The 14,728-nt window shown below is 44.0% G+C and overlaps 1 protein-coding gene across 1 annotated transcript in view; it reads right to left on the reverse strand.

Annotated features, from left to right (window-relative positions):
* Nucleotides 1-1,121: 1,121 nt before the first annotated feature.
* Nucleotides 1,122-14,728, reverse strand: part of HNMT (histamine N-methyltransferase) — a 16,169-nt gene continuing 2,562 nt past the window's right edge. Inside the window, exons 3-7 of the mRNA XM_009279698.2 lie at nt 13,913-13,965; nt 10,274-10,381; nt 6,591-6,721; nt 5,913-6,006; nt 1,122-2,814 (exon numbers count right to left, since the gene is read on the reverse strand). Of these exons, the coding sequence (XP_009277973.1) occupies nt 2,459-2,814; nt 5,913-6,006; nt 6,591-6,721; nt 10,274-10,381; nt 13,913-13,965 (742 nt within the window). The 3' untranslated portion in view covers nt 1,122-2,458. The remainder of the gene's footprint in view (nt 2,815-5,912; nt 6,007-6,590; nt 6,722-10,273; nt 10,382-13,912; nt 13,966-14,728) is intronic.

Genomic DNA, 14,728 nt, shown 5'->3' on the forward strand with positions numbered 1-14,728 from the left:
CTGGGCCAGTGCTTCACCACCCTCAGCGTAAAAAATTTCTTCCTTCTATCTAGTCTAAATCTACCCCCCTTTAGTTTCAAGCCATTCCCCCTTGGCCTGTCGCAACAGGCCCTGCTCAAAAGTTTGTCCCCATCTTTCTTATAGGCCCCCTTGAAGTACTGGTAGGCTGCAAGAAGGTCTCCCTGAAGTCTTCTCTTCTCTAGGCTGAACAACCCCCAAAATTCTCCTCAGAAGCAAAAGCAGTGGCAGAGGACTGCCCTGACATGTGTGGTTTTCAATAAGGAGTTTTCTTCTCCAGCCTGGGGTGAAAGTGCCTTTTCCCCCAGTGAATTCTGCTTTTAAATAAGACCCTGTGCAACTCCACGCACCCAGCAAGCGCTCCCTCTCCCCGGCCTCTCCCTTTCTGATTGCAGAGGGGAAGGAGCTCTCACGTGTGTTCACATTGAACCTCCTTTTTGTGTGTGTGTGTGGTCATATCCTCCTCTATTCTCTCCAGATCATCTCTGCTGTTCCTCATCCTGCTCTCTCCCACATTTTCAGAACAAACCTCCCCCAAAAACTCTAGAAAGCTTTTGTTCTTGTATTTTTTACTTCTGCTAAACCAGAATGCAAGAGGACCTGCACGTGCATCTTGTTGCTGGGTTTTGTTGTTGGATTTGGGTTTTGGTTTTTTTGTTCTGGCATTTCTGCGGCTCCCAAAGATATGTCACTCCTGACAGGTTGATGTGGCAATATTCAGCGGTCACCTCCTCCACACACACCATTTAGAAGAGGTCACTGACAGCACAAAAGAGCTATGAAAACAATTGTAACTTCGTTTCCCGTTAGAAATGCATGCAGCAATCTGTCCTAATGAGAGATTTTCTTTCTTTCCCGCTTCAGCATGTCACCGTAACAGCTTACAGATATACTGAGGTCTTCTAATGCAGGAATTTGTACATAGCACTGTGTAAAAGCAGTAATAGATTTTGTTCTGTTCAACAGCTGAGAAATATCATGGAAACATTCTAAAATACACTGGAATTAATATTTGATCACTAGGAGAAGTGTGTGTTTCAAACAATTCACTCTAAAATGAATATAAACAGCTATTAACGCCCAATATGGTCTCTTGTAAATCACTTCAAATCTTTAATAATCTATATTGTATCAGAAGTATATATGCAAAAATGAAACATAATTTCTTGCAGCTAAAGCATTACCTAAAGTAAACCATTTCAACGTTGAATCACATTATTTCAATGGCAGAAATCACACCTGTCTCACCGGATAAACTGAGTATTCAGACTATTAAATGCATTCAAGCGACTATATTGTATTCCACCATGCATTGTGCCTTGTAGAGAGCATAACACATCTTAAAACAGTAAAATCATTTAGCAAAACAAATGCATCAACTACTGGAGTAGAGACAGTCCCACAAGGAGAAGGGACCAAGGAGGTGAAGCACCTTCTTGCTCAACATCCTATACTATCTATTGGACTGATTTACCTGACTTGACCCCATTGAAAATGAAACAAATCCCACTGAAACCTGTCAGTTTGGCATCAGAGTTCATTTTTACATCTTCTGTGTTACAAAGCTCACAAGCCACGCATGGCCCTTGCTGCCAGGCTAGTGAAAGGCTGTGCCCTGGAGGTTTGTGTGTTTAGCTAAAAATACCAAAAAGCGCTACGTGACAGCAGCAGCTGATTCCTAACAAAGGCTTTGCATCAGGGCTCGTTAGTGAAATCCACCTCTCCAGGACGGTTGTTACTACTGCTTGTGCCTCAACCATCTTCAATCGCTTCGCTCTTGCAGTGCCAGTATGGACCTGTCCACAAATTGCTCTGCAGACGCAACATCATAAAAATAAAGTGAAAATACAGGAAGAGGGAAGCACTGCCATTAAGTGGAGTGGGCTCCAGAGGCAGGAACAGGCAACCATTGCATGCGCAGAAAGTGTCAGGCCACTTTTTTCAGCAACTGGAGATATGATGTCTTGAAGTCACAGCAAGCTCAAGAGATCCCATTGAGCAGCCACCCAAATGGTTGGTCGTTCTGAGCCTCCACTCTTGCCAGCTGCACTGAGAAGTTGTAAGAGAGTTGGTCTGTAGAGAGTTTTTAAATGAAGATGATGAAACCATGTGTAGTTCTTGATTATTTTCTAGAAAATGGTCAGGTTTCTGCAGTGCCTGAGTGGACGGTCCGAGTTAATCTGATTATACAACATTCAAACGATAAAGCACAATTAACTGCTTAGTGAGTTACACATTCAAAGATTAGTACAGAATTAATCAGGTATTAAAGCTCACTTATAACAACAGATATTAATACTGATTTCTTAACAGGCTCCAAAAATTATATATCAGTACTGAAGTAAACTAAGCCATTTATAAAGTATGAAAAACATATTTCAGCTGTTAACAGTTTGTATCTGACTTTTTGCTTTGGATCAAGAAGCAAGAAGAGGTTAAGTCATGGCTCAATCACTATTACACTCAGGTTGTTATTAAAAAGCACCTTCCCATCTCTTTCTTCACTGCATTCAGGCTTTCTTAACTCTTCCATTACCTGACGCTTTAGTTCGGGAGGAGCAGTTTTAGAAAACTCACAAGTTTCTGTCAGGAAATCCAGCAACAGCTCCCCATCCTTGTTCCCTTCAATAAAGCAGCTCGTTATGTCCATGTGGGATGGGAGCTCATGGAGCTGGTACTTCAGCCCGGCGGAATCCAGTATCCTTTTGATGTCAGCAGAGGAAACATATAAGCAGAGGTCATCTAAAGGGAAGGAAGACCTATACTTCTTCCACAGCATTTCCCAGCCACTGGTTCCTGAGAGATAAACCACCAGCAAAATGTTCAGGAATAAGGAAGAACACTATTTGAACAAATTTTTGATCATCTGGGTTTTTTAGCAGTTGTCCTTGTTGCGAGCGGGGTCTCTCCAGAGTTGGGACATGTGTCCTGGGGCATGGTGGAGACGGCTGCCTCCCTGCTTCTGTGGGGTTGGGGGCTGCAGGAGGGGATGGACACGTTACCTACCCAGGAGCTCCAGCGCCTCCCACCGAGCCCCCAGCTGAGGCCAGAGCAGTTCAGTGCACTCAGTCCTCCTCCCTTCCACTCCCAACACGCTGCACCCCTCTGCTTCACACACATAGGCAATATCTCTCAGGGACGTCCTTCTATAGTCCACATGCTGAACACTAGCTATTCAGTGCCACCTTCTTGATTTAAATTGTTCCCTAGATTTCAGCTGCCTGTTTGGAAGACCAAATCCTCTCCTATTCCTTCACCTAATTACTTTGTGGTCAAGCTACATGTGAGCTTCATTGAAACACTTATTGCCAGTAACCTATCTCTCTGCTATGTGAAATATGTGGGATGCAAAACCCTCATCACATTGTCCATGCGGCTGGATGTGTGGTGGAGAAAAGGGTGGGATGGACATGGCCCAGGATGAAGCTGCACCATCCTCCCAGGCTTCAGCCTTCGCGCCCGTCACGCTTACGTGCTGTTGGGCATGGGCAATGAGAGGGCTGCCCCTCACCCCAAGCAGACCTCCCCAGTGGTGCTAGAAGGACGTTTTGGCTGTGTACTATTTGGGTGGGCAAAGATGAAGGGTGAGGAAGGAAAAGGCTCCTGCCGCACCGCAGTCACCTCCAGAACTAAGCCCATGCCAAGCCCATGCCTGTGCACGCACCTCTTCTCAAGGAATGTTTTACATAGAAAACCAGCTGGGTAAGCTGAAAATTCCCCAGATATGTCTTCACATCTTTATTTTCCCTCACCCTGGATCTGTGATTCAGCATATCTGCTATAAATCATTTATAAAAGGATCACCCAGAATGACTGGACGGGATGAAAATAACTTGGAGCCTAATGAGCAGCTCTTGAGAGTTATGACAATAAATCTCCATAACTACTAAAACCAGTTGCTCGGCAGTTTTGCAAATGCTTTCTCTGCAAACAGTTATTTATAGTCAAATAAACAGCTTGGTGTTTAGAAGAGGGGCTACGATATTTTCTTTCACCTGGTGGAAACTGAATGCAAAGCACTAATTGCAGAAAATTTGCTGGTGTCAGTGTTGTGTGACTCAGTGCCATCTCTGAGCCGAGCAATTATACACTACCTGAACGAAGCATTATTATAATAGCTCTCAATAGGCTCAGCATATGGCACTACTTTTGTTTTCAAGGCGATGTAAACAGATTTTTTAAATGTGTTGAAAATAATGCTGCATAGCTCTTGCAACCCGCCTGCTCTCCCGGCAGGGACGGAGCAGGGAGGACTGCAACCTTTACCAGCTGACCAAGCCCTCTCCTATCAATCCTCTTCCCAGACTGGTTTTTAATTAACACATCCTAATGTGTTTGTGTTGGAGATGACATTACCTTCATTTTTTGAAATTAGCTTTGTTCCGCTTATCTTTCCGTACCTCTTTTTGCTTCAGTGCTCATTTTCATAGCACTTCTTCCTTCCACTCTCTACACTCTTCTTTCCCCCAAGGTTTCCCCCTTCCTTTCCTCTCTGCTATTCTGAGCCCTACTCCTCTCTCCCATTTTCTTGCTGGCCCCAGCAATTTCTGCTCCATTCTGCTCCATCAGAAAACACAGAGTTGCCTGGCCCAGAGAGGACTTCAAATACTTTTCATGAATTCAGATTTTTAATCACATTAATTTTGAATAGACACACGTTCCTCCCTGTATTCACATTTCATGAATATCCAAAGGGACAGGTTAAGCAACTGGAAAAAAGTTTCAATTAACCATATGCAGGTAATCAGCAATAGTCTGATATTATGATCTATTCTCTTTCAGCCAAAGAACAAGAACAGTAACTCAGATCATTTAAAATACAGATTTCTTGTAGTGAACTGCCTGAAAATACTTTAAACCGAAAACATTTTGGAGAAAATTTGAATAAATTCAGGTCAGAGAAGTGCCAAAAAACATTTTGGAGAAAAATAGTTTGAATAAATTCAGGTCAGAGAAGTGCCACTTCGCTGTGCACATTTCATGAACACAAAAAAGGAACTTCACCAAACACATTACAGTTTGCAGACATGGCCAAATTCAATAAAAAATTAAGCTACAGCGTCTGAACAAATAACACTTAACATCCCTGACAAAACTATTACATGTGACTGTTTACACGACTAAAATTTCCATAGCTTGTGAGGCAAATTAAAGGCTTTCTAGAGTCAAACTATGCCCCACCATTGCAGCATCTCTAGCATACCTTGCCCACAGTATTAAAAGGTCATTGTTTACTCCGCTCCCATATTTCCTGCTGGATTGACCACAGAGCATCTCTTTGAGATCTGAAACAGTCTAAGAATGCTGTTTTCCACCCAAAATGATGATATTAAGGAAATGGGCAGTTTGAGAAGAAAATGAAACACATGTGCTCTAACACCTGCTGTGTGGTGCAGCCGAGCCCCGTCGTAGCCATTTGCTTAATGCCGCAAGTCTCCAGGAGTGAGATAATGCGGTGCCCAGCCTGAAAAGCCTTTTACAGAAAATAGCAGAGGCTGAAGGAGCTCTTGCGAGTGAGAGCCACGGGATGGAGCCTCTTGCCTGCTTCAGGGCTCTCTGCTGCCATCCATCACTGGCCAGGCTGTAGGATGGGGAAGGGCAGAGGGCAAGAGAAAGGCGTTTTGTGCCCATGGCACAGGTTTGTTGACTCACAAAGCCTTTGGCTTTACAACCTGCAGCACGGAGCTGCACAGATAGAGATAGCGTGCAGATTTCAATGGTTGTAGATGAGTGGACACCATTTATTATGCAGCCAGTTCACCTCCATAGGTGATAAAGGATGTTAAAATAAAAATGTGCGTTGGTTTCTAGCTGGCCTGTGTTGAACTCTCAGGAACCCCAAAGGTCCTCAGGGCTCTTGCCTGACTGAGCAGCGCTGGTGGAGCAGCTCTCACCTGACACCAGGATAATGAGGAGCTTCCCCTGCGCTTCCAGGAGGCCATGGAAATACCGGATAGTTGCTGGGACATCTTTCACATAATACAGCATCTGGAACGAGCAGAGATGCTTACAGAGATACGGTGCGGTCCTGGTGAATGTTATAACTGCTACCACTAGGTAAAAGAAACCAAATGGGGGCAATCTTGAGAGAAGAGCAGCGGGATGACAAGACACATTAGCACAACGCCGGGCAGTGGGCTCACGCAGCGAGCTCGAGGCTGTCACTGCCTTGCCTGCTCTCTGGCTGTCCCAGGACCAAGCTCATGTTCATTCATTAACCTAAGATAAAAAGATTTGCCTTTCTTAGCAGTGAAGATGGCTTGTAATGGCTTCAGTAAACTTGGAAATACAAAGGCAATTTCACAGAGAGGACAAGGAGCTTTGAAAACACTAGTTAAAATGTATTTTTAGTTGACTGCCACCCACAGCCTGGTTAATAGGACTACTGTGCTCAGAGTTGCTTTGCTGTAACTCATCTTTCATTTTTGCAGTTCACTTATGCTTAAGTACTTTAAATTACAGGGAAATAAACTCACCTTTCTTCCCCTTAGAGCGGATAATGAAGTCACATACTTCATGCATACTTTTAGCAGCCAAGTCTTTGACAACGTTTACTTTGCAGAGATTTTTACCTGGATCATGTGAATGAAGTCCCATTTTTTAGACTTCTTTTCTGCATTCATTCGACTTTCATATTCATAAGCTGTCTCCTCATGCCAGGTAAACTTTACGTTCTCGAGGTTTGATGTCTCAGCCACACGCTCTGAAATATGGGAGAAGGCAGGACAGAGTTATCTCAATTGCAAATACGGGACCAGCTTCCATTCAGAGCTTTAATACATCCAAAAGTCATATTTAGGTAGAGAGTTTTGGTACCAGATTAACACAGCAGTGGAATATTTAAAACCTTGAGCCCGTATGTGAGAAGGGGGCTGTAAAGGTCTTTGTAGGATGAAGTCTTAAGAAGGTCTGATGTTTTACTCTTTGCACCCTCATTTGGGCTCCTCCAGTCTTTACCTGATGAAAAAAAAGAAAGAAACTCTTCCCCGTGACTGGCTCAAGCTGCATTAAAAGATGTTGGCTGGGATAAACAGTTATGAGGCCATGAGCAGCACATTTCATGCTGAATGGGAGAAGAGCTGGTGGCCCCTTTGCTTAGGTGCCGTGCAAGACCCGCATGGCTGAGCAGAAGCCAGGCCATGTCAAAGGGTTTTCCAGAGACTGACCAAATAAATACAGGGGCGTGAGGATGGATCAAGGGGACTGTGTTTTGGAGAGAAAGCACAATTAAAAGCTCGAGAAGGGCAGAGAAAGAAATGGCTTACTCTGGGAATGTGTCACGGGGATGGTGGGAGAGGGGAGGAGCTTTTCTCCGTGAGTGAGGACACATATCTTGACATTTGGCTTCTGCTGTGTTCAAACAATTTTTCAAAAGCCCACAGTTTTGGCTAACTGCTTCAGGTAAAAGGGATAACAGTGTTTTAAAGCAAAGACTAGTACAAAGAGTGACACATGGAGTGTTTTCAGACCTCGATACAATGCGCATCCAGCAACTGAGGAAAGCAGAAAGCTGGAGAAGTGGATTCAAGGAATAAGTTGTAATGAGGGCCTGGCTCATCACTGTGTTTCTTTGCTTTTTATGGGAGCAAAACTGAGAGATAATTTCATAATTTAGGGGATGCTGGAATACTAATGTCCATCTGCTGGCGTATAGAGCTCATCTGACTGCGCTCCTGCCTGGCGCTCGGGATTGCTGCAGGACAAAGCTAGCCCTGATGCGATTCCTGTGCTTCGCTGGAGTTAACATAAATTTAAAACTTAAATGGCCCAAAGGCAGACTGAGCCTTAGCTACAGAACACATGTTCAAAGCAACATGATTTGCTAAGACCAGCGCCTTTACATCACTAATCACGATGTTTCTCCTTTTGGGCTCTGATTAGGACATATCCCCGTTGGACAGATGAGAAATGCTCCATCAGTGCTTATCTCCTCTCTTTTATGGCTGGAAATGGGCCACCCCTTTCAGCTGCTGCTGCTGTTACTCTGTTCGTTTCCATTTATCAGTCACTGGCCCCAGTGCTTGCAGTTCAGATTTAATTTGCTGTTTTAAACTCAGGCTTCATTCAGCAGCAGTTCATATCACCATCACAAATAATCTGGTGCAATCTGGTTCAGTTCAATTGCTAGACAGTCTGCAAGGAGACACTGGGAAGAAAACTGAATTGCTTGCCAGGGTGGGCTTTTAAAGTCAAAATTTCAGAAGGGGCAAACTCGTTCTGATTACGGGAAGTTTCTGCCCAAAGATTCATCTGAAGCCAAAACATATCACCGTAACTGTTTTGAAAAGTTTTCCTCGATTTTCTCCTGGGTTCAACCCAGATTGTTGTCTGGGTCAGAAGCCTGTCACGTGCCCCTGACAGGTGCCGTCAAAACCAGACTGCCTGCAGTTGTGCCACGCTGGGCAGGCAATGGCAGCGCAGCTCAGTTGTGGTGTGACTGACACTCCAGCCACAGTCACCAAAGGGCTTCACCTGGACATGGACCAGGAATGAAGGAAAGCCACAGCCTGGCCATGGGACTTTGAGGAGAGCCTCCGTCGTACGACGCAACCTAAGGTAAACCTCAGTTTGTCATCACTGCACGTCCCACTACGAAGTTTCTCTTGTGAGCGTGGCTTCTCCTTCCCAAGGAGAAAGTATCTGGTTAGGCAGAAAACATAACTACTGAATCCTCAGAGGCACAGATAATGTTTCCAATTCTCCCCGGAAAATCTTAGGGCTCAGAAACCTAATTAATGATACCTACTGGGGACATGATTAATTACCAAACAAGAAAGTTTAAAGAAAGAAATTCAGATGAATATTTCATTTCTAGTTTAGCATAAAACTTAAAATAAGGACAACGTCTTACATTTTGTTTAACTTTCTTCTGGAAAGAAACTCACTGAAGTAGGATAGGACTGCCAGTTAATTGGTGGTAGGTGGTGAGACCACCAGGAAGATTCAGTGCAAATCCAGTCCCACGTAGCCTGTGGTTAATGGCCCAGACAGGACAGAAATGCTATGTGCCAGTGCCCAAACTGCCTTATAAACAGCGCAGATGCTCTGTTGCCCATCCTTCACCATCTCAGCCTGGAGCAATGTAAAAGCTCCTGGGTTTTACCACGAGCCGTCTTTTCAAAGATCAGGTCCATGTAATACAGAGGCAGATATAAAAAAAAGATGTGTTTCCTGGGAGCCTTTCGTGCTTCCAGTGACTCTGAACTCCCCCACTGCAGGGAGAAAGGGATTGTTGCTATTACTATTTTTTTTCTTAGACTTCCACAAGTTGCTTCATACTGGGAATGCTTCGTTTTTAAGGACTTAAGCAGGAGTAAGAGTTGGAGATTTACAGCGTGGTTTTGCAGTCTGGTATTTACTATGGTTTGGAGCATTTCCAACCACGCAGACTGCTGACGAGGTTCATTCATTACTGCCACGTCCATTCAGCAGCCGCTTTCTGGCAAGGTGTGCTCTGCTCGGGGCTGCTCCCAGCCTGTACGGTGTAGCTAGTGTCACCTCCATACAAGACCGTAATTACCTGCTAAGGTAAAGCCTGGTAGGTGTTAATCCAGTGATAATCAAACTGTGGATTGATATTTAATGCTCGCTTTGTAGGGCAATTTGACCAAAGCACCCCTGCTAACATTCAATCCCCCTTGGAAAATGCTTGGCTTTCCTTCATGAATGTTGCTCAGACCTTTGGGCTGGTGGAAGGAAACAAGCTCTAAGCCATGGAGCACACAGCAAAAGTCTTTCCTATCCACCTTGCTTTCCTTTCCGTGTTCTCAAATTCAAAGGTTGGTAACTAATTTAGTGCAACACTGTGAGGTTTAGCTATTTGTTATTTGGAAATGATTTTTAAGATACGTGAGAATTACCATGAGACGCCAAAATTTTCCCTTCGAAGTTGAGGAAGGATGCTGATTCAGTGCAAGTTGAAGGAGAAAAACTTTCTCTCTGAAATGTGAGGATTTTACTTTATGCCCATACAATCACCCACCAGTTCCCACCTTGCTTAGCTTTTAAAATCCGTATAGTCCCAAGCGTTTGCCACGCAGAGTTCTTTGCAGTGTGAGGGACTAAGATTTGAATGAGAGGCTGAGCATTGTTGAAAAGCAATGATGGCAAAAAAGCATAAAATAGTGACTTTTTTTGACTTTTAAGAACCAATTCTGACAAGAACGCATTTGAATGTGGGGTCATCCAGCGTTCAACTCTTTTTAATGCATTTAGCGTACTTAATGTAAATTTAATTTATTTAATGTAAAAGTACCTTTGTACTTGAAGATTTGGTCAGCACTTGGCTCTATCACATCGTTGCTGATGGTGACCCCTGGGTATCTGGCTTGTACTTTTGAGAGGATCAGCAGGTCAATCTCACCTAGGGAAGCAGGCGACATGAAATACAAGATGAAAGCAAAGCTCAGGCAAATGTTATCTCCACTACCATCACATCCCCAGTTTTGAAGACTGATGCCTGCCATTCACGTACAGAAAATGTACCACACAGGTACATGTAGCTGCTCTGTATTCTCAGCAGATTGCCATTGAGGGTTTAGCTCTGAGGATTTGAGAAAAATTTAAATATCAGTCCCAACTATCTTCATTCCTCCTCTCTGACTCCCACCATCAGTGCCAAGGGAAAAGCAGACACAGTCATGCAAAGGGCGTGACCTCGTATTTTCTGGACATGGCCTAACCTCCCGGGAAAGATCCTAAATGGCTCTGATGGTAGCAGTTCTGATGGTCCCAAGTCACCAGCAAACCTGGCAGCATTTCTTAGGAGTCAGTAAGAGCATTTTTAGCCAAGCATCTCACTGGTTACCAGGTCACGTGGGTGAGGGAGAAGAGAATATGTGTTTACACTGGAATCAGAAACAACATTCATGCCTGTTTGTCTTTAGTGTCGTGTGACTTTTTCCATAAGTATGATGAATAGTGCACATACCGTTTATGTTTATCTAACCCCTGTCTACAGAATACCCCGGAGCTGACTGTACTTTCTTTGTGAGGAATAGTTCTCTCTGAACACTGTTCAGGCCAGCTGCAATTATTTTACCGATGGAAGTACCAACAAATACAACATTTCAAAATTTAAAAAGAGATGCCATCGCTCTTGGCCACCTCTCCCCATCCGCAATATAGGAAGGTCGGGGAGATGGTGCTCCTGACTGAGGCACGGGTCCAGGGACAACATCGTGCTGGCTTGCTTAGCTTTCTTAGGGCTCAATTCTGCTTATTGTGCTTGAATAAATTTTAGGTGGAAAAAAATAATAGAAGAAGAAATTAAGGTAGAAAGAGTGAAGCAGAGGGTAACTGTGGCGAAAAATAGACCCAGGGGTCATGTTACAGACAAATACTGAGCTTTGTCCTGCAAGATGTACTTGTGCTTGCACACAACACCACGTTATAAAATTCCCTACAAATAAACAAAATTATGTACTGAATGGAAGATCACCCAGCAAACCCTGATGGCCAGACAGGCCCTTGCTGAGGGAGTGCTCCCATCGTATTTGCACGACCTCTGCCCATCCTCATGATTTTCAGCGCCCCTGGGCTCCCACCAGCCCCTTCAGCATTAGCTCCATTTTCCAGAAGATTTAAGGTACAAAAAGAAAATATTAGGGATTAAATAGCCATGATGAGTACCCCAAAGCTCAACCCAGCGCACCAGGTCATCCCCCGGGAGGGTCCTTTTCACTACAAAGAGCTCTCTGCCTGCTTCTGGCCCCACCACACATCACCATGGGTCAAAATCAGGTACCCCAGCCCAGGTCTCACCCGCTCATTAACGCCCCGAGAATTTAACCCAAAACATTCAATCTTTTCAGACTTAGGTGTCTTTCTTAAAGCAACTAATAACACCAAAATTTATGTGGCATCCGTGCAAGCACGTTCTTTGAAAGAGGGAAATTGGATTTCCAAAGTAGCAGAAATAGCTGCAGCTTTGCTATCACTGCAAACGCTGTATTCTGTTGAAAAATCAGAGCAAGGTTAGTCATCTGCAGGCTGCCGTGGTACAATCTGGGAATACAGAATTTTTAATGAACTACTGCAATATTTTTTATTTTGGTTGCTTTACCAACTTTCTGTAAAATGGATTAGCCCTTTGAAAAGACTGTGCAGGTCCTGATAAAAAAAAAAAAAAATTGAATTTTGCATTTCCATATGCAGATAGGTTAATATATTCCCTTCCACTCTTCTGTGGCATTTCCATAAGATAGGTTAATATATTCCCTTCCACTCTTCTTGGCCAAACCACCCTTGTATTGTTTTTAACCAAAAAAACCACCTCTTTGAATCATAATTTAATCCACAGCCTTAATTGACTTCAGTTAGCTCTTTTATATGCAAACAAGTGTCCTGAGGCATTTTCCAGTCAAATCTGTGGCAGCTTGCATTATCAACAATTTGGCAATTAGGCTATCCGAATTATTTAAACTCTCCAACACAATTACCTTTTAAAGGCTACCACTATGTTCACCATTAAGTTTCTAATTAAACATTTTACGTAACGGGATAGTTTATAGCACAGTTGCTACTTTATAGCAGCGTTGATGACTTTTATGGTTTTTAAAGGTACAGAGTGCTGCGCGCCGGAGTGTGAACTTAATAAGGCAGAGGCTGTAGGCGAAGGCAGGCGCTGTAGATGGGCGGGTGTAATGGGATATGATGCTACATTAAATGGTTTGCTTGTCTCTCGAGGTGGAAAAGTGGAAAGGAAACGCTTTCCTTCCGTGCTCCCTCCCTGCGAGGCGCAGGTGCGGACGGGGCCGGGGCAGCTCCCTTGCCGGGGTTAGCTGGGGGGATGTGGGAATTTGCTGCCTCCTGACCCCCCAAGGACCCACGGTGCGAACAAGCCAGCAAGAGGCAGGGTTTTGGTGGTGCTGAGGTTTTTTTACATCACAAAATGAGTATTGCCTGCACATTGTTGATTGAATATCCATCATGCTAAGCTGGAGCATCCCTGGTTAGGGAGTAAAGTACCTCACTAAGTAAAGTGTTCCTGTTAAAAACAACATTTTTTTTGGCAGAAGAATGGTTTCCCTTGTTTGGAGAGCAATGTTCCTACTCTGTCACACTGTCTGTTTTATAACTAACGCCCACCATTTACATACTATTATTTTTACTTATTAGGAGAGATTGACAAAGCTGAGATTAGTCTTTGGAGATGGTATGACTAAAGCATTTAAACTAAATTAGCTATTCTTATAAAATTTAAGTTTGATGACTTAATGGGCAGAGCAGAATTAGAAAACAGAGGCTTTAATTATGGGGGAACTTAAGCAAGAATTTAATGAGAAGAAGCCACTTGATGTTATTGGTATTGTTTCTCCACCTAGTGAACTTCAGATAGGGGACTTATTTCCTCTGATTTCTTCTGGATTTCTTCTGGAGCTTATGTTCAGCTCCAGTGTTTTGGGGGACAGTAGCTCCAGGACGGTCTTGTGCATTGACTGTGGTCAGCAAGCACGTACGGGCAAAACAGAGGTTAGCCGAGGCTGTCACATAACAGGGCAGGAGGCAGCAATGATGAGGAGTTACTACATCAGTAAATAGTTACAGGGGAGAGTAATTGCAATGCAAGTAAAAATTTAATATTCTGAGGCATCTAAGACATTATAGTGCTTTTTTTGCATAGAAACACTATGGGGCAGTTCAAGCCTCTCTCTGCCCTTGAGGAGTGATGGTGCAGAAGGCCGTTTCTCGTGGAGGACATACAAGAATCAGGGTGGGGAGGCACAAGCTGTTTTCAGACGATGTGGCCACACAGCAGCTAACGCCATCTGCTCCTGGAGCTGACTTTTCAAGAAAAGACTTATTTCCCACTCTGCTCCTTTCTGAAATTTGTAATCCTCTATTCTTTGAAAAAAAAGGGAAAAGCATATCAATACTGAAGTTCATAGCATACCTGCTCCACCACCAACACTTAGAATATTGATTGTAGACTTCCCATTTCCAATACTGAAAAACATTATTTATACATTTTAGGAGAGCTACCCAGTAGAGAGGGTTACATCCATTATGTGAAGCACTGATTTCCAGTTATTTTGGCAATTTGTAGAGGAGTTCTGCTTTTATTACGAGTGCATACAAGCAGCAGCAGTTACATGCCTTCTCATGTCTGTGCTTCGAGGACCAGAGACCTCCCTGGGTCTGGACCAGCAGCTTAAAAATTATTTGAAGTTTTACATTTTGCAAAATGGGGAGGAAGAGGGGAGAGCGTAACGTGTCTAAAATCCCTTAGCGAGGCTTTGGCAGAGCCATAAACCCCTGGGCCCAGGGAAGGGCCTCCCCAGAACCAGGATTTGACCCCAGCTGCCTGCTGCCCAAGCCAGCCCGCAAAGCAACGGGTCCAGCAAAAAACACGCACAGCAGGCAAAGCAGAAGCGTTGTTTACACATACTAGAGAGAGCCTAAATATTACCTGAAAAGATTACTTTTAAAAAGATGCTTTCAATCAAATTTAATGTTAGAACGTAATATCTGTTATTGCATTTTAGAATTGATCCGGGTTAGGCTATATTTGCATGCAAGGAAACAATTCAGCCTTATCTCCTCCCTGTTAGGCAGGATCCTCCCCGAAGACCAGCCGTTCAGCAGCATGTACAAATGAAATCTCCAGCCAAGCCCTATCAGAGACCTACAGACGGGGCGGCCGGCGGGGAACAGCAATCTGCCGCTCGCAGGCAGCCCCCCGCGCCCGGCTGAGGCCACTACCACCGTT

The sequence above is a fragment of the Aptenodytes forsteri genome, unplaced genomic scaffold, assembly GCF_000699145.1.
Source record: "Aptenodytes forsteri isolate BGI_AS27 unplaced genomic scaffold, ASM69914v1 Scaffold11, whole genome shotgun sequence".
Lineage (NCBI taxonomy): Eukaryota > Metazoa > Chordata > Aves > Sphenisciformes > Spheniscidae > Aptenodytes > Aptenodytes forsteri.